The following is a 6,000-nucleotide window of genomic DNA, read 5'->3' as shown; positions in this document are numbered from 1 at the left end:
AAATAATGTTGTCAGGTATATGCTGAATGTCCCCCCCTAGGACCCACATAGGGGTACAGGAGTTCTGGGGGGTGGCCTTGTTGCTTTTGGAGTCCAGTGTGGACCAACTTAAACATAATATTAAAATCTTGCCTCAGGTTATATGAAAAACCACATTGATATGGTATATAACCAACACAGATTCAATACCAGACCTGGTGTTATGTCTTGTAAACTCCCAAGAGTAAACAGTACTGCGAGGAGCATGTTTTTCTATACAGGCATTTGTCTATGGAATAGCTTCCCCTTGGAGATCCAAGTAACGAAAAAGTAAAAATAGCTTTAAAAAGGAGGCAAAGATTTTCATTTGGACAAGATTGTCTAAGTAAGAGAAACCACTCCACTGCCTCTTGTGCCCCCCTACTGCTGGTCAGGTGTATTTATTTTGAAGGATTGGTATGATGTTCAATTAATAGATTGTTTTAATGTGAAATGAATATGGTTGATTTTTAAGGTTAGGGGGAAGTGCAGTGAATAGTGACACTTTTTAGTATGTCAATATAAATTAATGTGTTTATGGTTGTTTGTCATTTTGTCTTGCCTTTTAATCATTATATGTATTATTGTTTTTACCATTGAGAACCAATTTGGAAACAAGCATTTTAATGAATACTTTCAAGTGATATCCTCTGGGTCCACATTGTACATTTTGTTGTATATGTCTGTTACCCAAAATAATTCCAATTAAATTCAAGAAAGGATTCGAAAAGAGGCCCACTTCCTGTTTTGTCTGGATGTGGACATGAAGTTTCACCAGCGCTGGGGAGCTGAGGCGCTCAGCCAGCTTGTAGCTGCAGTTCACCTATCTTACTACTATGAGAGCCGGGACAAGTTCCCCTACGAATGCAGACCTGCCTCATTATCCTTTGTGCCCCTGAATGAGGGGGACTTCTACTATGCCGGAGCAGTGTTTGGAGGGACTGTGGAGGAGGTCTACAAGCTGACTAGGACATGCCAGGAGAATCTGGACAGAGACAGGGTTAATGTTATAGAGGCAGTGTGGCAAGAGGCGAAACATCTCAACTGCGACCTTATCTACAACAAACCCACCCAGCTGCTCTCCCCTGAGTACATATGTGGGACTACAGAAGGGGTCATGATGCACCTGAGATCAAGGTCATAAGGCTGGCCTCTGTCATTAAGAATAACGTAGAAATACGACAATGTAAAAATGTAGAGGGTCATTAACCTCAGTTTCGGATGAAAAACAAAAACGTGAAATACAAATGATTTTAAACAGAGATTGATCTGCTTTGATCTTATACTCAATATTATTAGGAACTTTGTTTTTTAAGTTCGCTTTTTTCATTAATATTTTGTTGTATTAAGGCCACAAAAGACAACAGGCAGAAATGTTATAACGATTGAATTGATTAATTAAAGATGATCTACCACCACCAATGTATTTTGTTAAACTGAATGCGTTGGTCACATGTTGTTGGTATAGTCAGAGCCATACAATTGTACAGTGCTTTCCGAAAGTATTCATACCCCTTGACTTATTCCACATTTTGTTGTGTTACAGCCTGAATTCAAAATTGATAACATGTAATTGTTTTCTCACCCATGTATACACACAATACCCCACAATGACAAAGTGAAAACATGTTTTTAGAAATGTTTCCAAATGCATTGAAAATAAATACAGAAATATCTAATTTACATAAGTATTCACACCCCATTTCTATGAAGCTCCAAATTGAGTTAAAGTGTATCGAATTCCCTTTGATCAACCTTGAGACATCACTACAACTTGATTGGAGTCCACTTGTGGCCAATTCAATTGTTTGGACATGATGTAGAAAATCTGTGGAAAGACTTGAAGATTGCTGTTTACCGCCACTCCCCATCTAATTTAACAGAGCTTGAGAACACCTGCAAGGAAGAATGGGAGAAGATCCCCAAATCCAGTGCTAAACTGATACAAACATACCCAAGATGACTTAAAGCTGTAATCACCGCCAAAGGTGTAGTATTGACTCAGGGGTCTGAATACTTATGCAAATGTGATGTTTAATTTTCAATAAATTTGCTAAAATGTATAAACATTTTCACTTTGTCATTAAGGGGCATTGTGTGTAGATGGGTGAGGAAAACAAATATTTTTAATCAATTTTGAGTTCAGGCTGTAACAACAAAATGTGGAATAAATCAAGGGGTATAAATACTTTCTGAAGGCACCGTAGTTTACGCTGTACTAGAGCCTACTAAAATCTGTATTGTACCTTTAAGACGAAGCTCCTGAAATCGTCATATCCATGCGCCCATTCCATAACAGCGAATATTGAAAAAGAAACGAGCATGTGGAAATGTGTGATATGAAATTAAGTTTTTATGTAGCTGATTGTTGTAAAAGCGGTAAAGACTTGGTAATAGTTTGTGGTAATTATTCCGGTGCATAAAATGTATCGTGTTATCTGTTCTAAGTGGTTTATCTCCGGCGTGTCCTTGACTGTGGGAGCGACCATTGGTGCGTCTCTGAATGGAGATTCGACGAATAGATGCATAAATCCGAGCCATGGATTACTCAATCGAGTACCCGTTATTCCTATTCCAAGTGTGGACGCAGCAACCGACCTTACCACGTACCAAGGAGGCGGTCAAATGGTAGGGTCCCGATCAACAGCTGCAATGAAGTACGGCTTCCCATCTCTCGCCAACATCAAGACGAGGGAGTCCTACGTGACATCTTATGATCCCAGAAACAGGACTGCTGCATGGGTTATAGAGCAACTCAGTCCTGATGGCTTGACAGGACCTTCAGATAGGAAATTTTGCGACTTTAAAGAGGATGATACGGTGCACGTATACCACAGGGCTACCAATGCAGACTACAGAGGCAGTGGATTTGACAGGGGGCATTTGGCAGCAGCTGCCAATCACAAATGGAATCAAAAGGCAATGGATGACACGTTCTATCTCAGTAATGTCTCACCACAGGCAAGTCATGTATTGTGGGGAAACATGGCATATTAGGCAATGTGAAGATGAATAAGTGTTACACAGTGTGCGAGTGGTAAAGGTGGCAATATAAGTGTGCAGTTTAAAACGCGAATGATGAGTCAAAAAGGCTTCTGAATCCCATGTAGCTACACTTCCAGAGCAAAGTGCATGAATCAATGAATGGCTGTTCAAGAAAATCAAGTTTCTTTTATTCACCTCGTCTTCCCCTAGAACCCAAATTTAAATCAAAATGCATGGAACAACTTGGAGCAGTACTGCCGTTCACTTACCAAGCACTACATGAATGTGTTTGTGTGCACGGGACCACTTTATCTGCCCAGGTGAGTGTCATTTGAAACAGACTTCCATAACAAACATAATGGTATTTTTCAGTGTTGCCATCTTAAACGCCATTCACACTGTGATCTGCTTTTGCAAACAGGCATTATGCAAGCGTCATGATCTGTGTGAATGGGGTCCAAGGTGAGAATGATACAGAAGTCATAACTGTTCCTTCTCTCTGCTTATAGACAGGAACCAGATGGGAAAATGTATGTGAAGTACCAGGTGATGGGGAGAAACCACGTGGCGGTCCCCACCCATTTCTTCAAGGTGGTGATCCTGGAGAAGCAGAGGGGAGAGGTGGAGCTGCGCTCGTATGTGATGCCCAACACACCTGTGGATAACAAGATTCCTCTGGAGCGCTTCCTGGTGCCCATCGAGAGCATTGAGAGAGCCTCAGGACTGCTCTTTGTACCCAACATTATGAAGAGGACAAACAGCCTGCTGGCTATCACTGCTGGAGGCAAATGAGTCTGGTCAGCTCTGTGTAGTGTGGTGGGTCTGGTTCATTAGGGCAAACTGTAGCAAAAATGTTAGAATTGAAAACAAACATTTTCATTGGACAGTACTGACCCGTTTCACTCTATTTTTAAGTTTACTTTAATTTTTGTCTGCTGAACACAACCTTGGTCATTCAGCTCTATGTCGTGTAATGACCAACCTCAGTAAGGTTTACATGTGACTGCACCAAATCCATCTGCTTTATCAATGTAGTGCTTATCTTGCATTGAATTAAACAAAAAGTGAAACAATCCAATTATTGTCCAGTAGGATGTGATGCTAATAAATATTTAGGAGCATTAGAGTAGTTCTGAATGATTCTTGCTTATTATTTTTGATCTAAAGGGGACACACATCTTCACATTAAATAATCTGTTCCATCTTTGAAAAGAGTGGTGGCTGGCCCTGATACTGGAAAAGGACCAAGCAGAAATGCTGAAGGCAGGGCTTACACTTTCTAAAGTACTGCTCATTTTTCGAGGACAGGTGAAGACTGTTTTGTTCTACTAGTCTTGGTCTTATTACTGTACCATTCTAGTGATGAAAACATGTCAACCCCTTGATAAAAAGACAACATCCATATTTCTGTGCATTTTGTTGTGGCAGAGCCACAGAACATAAAAGATACAGGCGAAGAACCAATATGTTTAATAGGGAATCATATCAGCCCTACTTGTAACATCTGCACCATTCTGGATGCTTAAATTAATATCACTCTCCTTCCTACACACATTGAACCACAAATACTATGCACAGAGACTTCACCACATGTCTGCAGTCCACATTGCCCATGGCATCTGTAAGATTCTATAAAAAATGTACAATGGGTTCATGTAAGTCAATGTATGTACATAAGTCCCTGTATGTAAGTTCCTAAACAAGTACAGTAAATCCCCTCCACCTTCCACTGTATTTACTTGAGGGCAATTCTACGGTAATGAAATTACAGTGAGACTAAAATGTATGCCAAACAGAAACCATTGATTTCAAAGTTTAACAAACCATACAATACCACTTAACAATTTACACAAAAAAAACACTTACTGGAAAACCTGTGGAGATGGAAAGGTAGGTAACATAATTACAGTAAAATCTCCCTCACTTTTATTCTGTGACCAAACTTTGAATCTGCATAGTTCTTCCTGTAAATTAGTTTTTTGGAAAAACTGTTGAAAGTAGTCCGTGCGCATAGAGTTAGTTCTATGGTTTGTTAAACTTTGAAATCAATGTTTTTTTGTTTAGAATGCATTTTAAAGTGAAAAATTGGAGTATCTGAGAGTAATTCCGTTATCATGGAATTGCCCTTGAGCTGCTATTTGTCATGCCAGGTTATGTTCTGTGTACCTGGCTCAGACTGGTTTCTCAGACCCCTTGGGACTGTAGTGTCTTTTAGAAGGTACAGAACTGGAATGCTCCAGAAAATCATGAGGATTAACTTAAAAACAAAACCGATAAATATGCAAAACATGCTTAGGAGCACAAGGAGTAGGCCTATCATTTAAAATGATGGATGTGTAGCTTTTGGAACTACTGCCATTTCTCCAGCAAAACGCAACCTGAAGGTACGCTTTATGTTGATGTTTTCCGTTTAGAGAATGACTGACCTGCAGTGACACATTATTATGGTAATTGAGGTGGGTGGCAGCATACAGGCATATTTAGCTAAGGGAACTGAATGAAATATGACATTCTTCAGAATACAGCAAGGATTGTTGTTTAACAAAAGTCCTGGACATGCACACGGTGAGATACTGTTACTGTTTTCATATTTTCCTGTCTGAACACTTTTACAACAGATGAATTAGCTCTAATATACAGTTAGAATGGATTTGACTTCACAACCTATATGTCTCATGTATCATTTCTCCTTAGGGAAACTGAACATCTGAACAAAATACATATTGGGGAAAGGGAAGCACATCTGCTTAGCAACATACTAGGTAGGCAGAGACACCAAACTCTCCCTGAAAATGATAATACTGACCTCTTATTATCCGTAAGAAGACATGTAAGGGATTTATCATTGAACGCCTTGTCCTGAATGTTCAAAATCATTGAGATCAGAGACCTTCGGAGGTAGAAGTAGCAGAATGATCAAATGTGTGGCTCTCTGTCAGAGTGTTGCTGAGGTACTGTAGTAAAACGCCAAATGGATCTACCTCCTGGTCCTCTTCC

At 39.8% G+C, this 6,000-nt stretch overlaps 1 protein-coding gene and 1 pseudogene across 1 annotated transcript; both read left to right on the top strand.

The window, feature by feature from the left end:
- Window positions 1-730: 730 nt before the first annotated feature.
- Window positions 731-1,227, top strand: LOC118394028 (globoside alpha-1,3-N-acetylgalactosaminyltransferase 1-like; annotated as a pseudogene).
- Window positions 1,228-2,262: 1,035 nt separating this feature from the next.
- Window positions 2,263-4,132, top strand: endog (endonuclease G). The gene is made up of 3 exons (XM_035784930.2): window positions 2,263-2,979; window positions 3,214-3,323; window positions 3,513-4,132. The coding sequence occupies exons 1-3, from the start codon at window positions 2,443-2,445 to the stop codon at window positions 3,793-3,795; spliced, it is 930 nt and encodes a 309-aa protein (XP_035640823.1). The 5' UTR covers window positions 2,263-2,442; the 3' UTR covers window positions 3,796-4,132.
- Window positions 4,133-6,000: the final 1,868 nt, after the last annotated feature.

This window comes from Oncorhynchus keta, chromosome 14, assembly GCF_023373465.1.
Source record: "Oncorhynchus keta strain PuntledgeMale-10-30-2019 chromosome 14, Oket_V2, whole genome shotgun sequence".
NCBI classification, from domain to species: domain Eukaryota; kingdom Metazoa; phylum Chordata; class Actinopteri; order Salmoniformes; family Salmonidae; genus Oncorhynchus; species Oncorhynchus keta.
This window is presented reverse-complemented; position numbering and strand designations above follow the sequence as displayed.

Bases quoted from the DNA above. Each gene is read 5' to 3' on its own strand.
- endog (XM_035784930.2), top strand. From the start codon at position 2,443: ATGTATCGTGTTATCTGTTCTAAGTGGTTTATCTCCGGCGTGTCCTTG. The intron at 2,980-3,213 runs GCAAGTCATGTA...GTCTTCCCCTAG, and splicing joins TCAGTAATGTCTCACCACAG to AACCCAAATTTAAATCAAAA. The intron at 3,324-3,512 runs GTGAGTGTCATT...CTCTGCTTATAG, and splicing joins GGACCACTTTATCTGCCCAG to ACAGGAACCAGATGGGAAAA.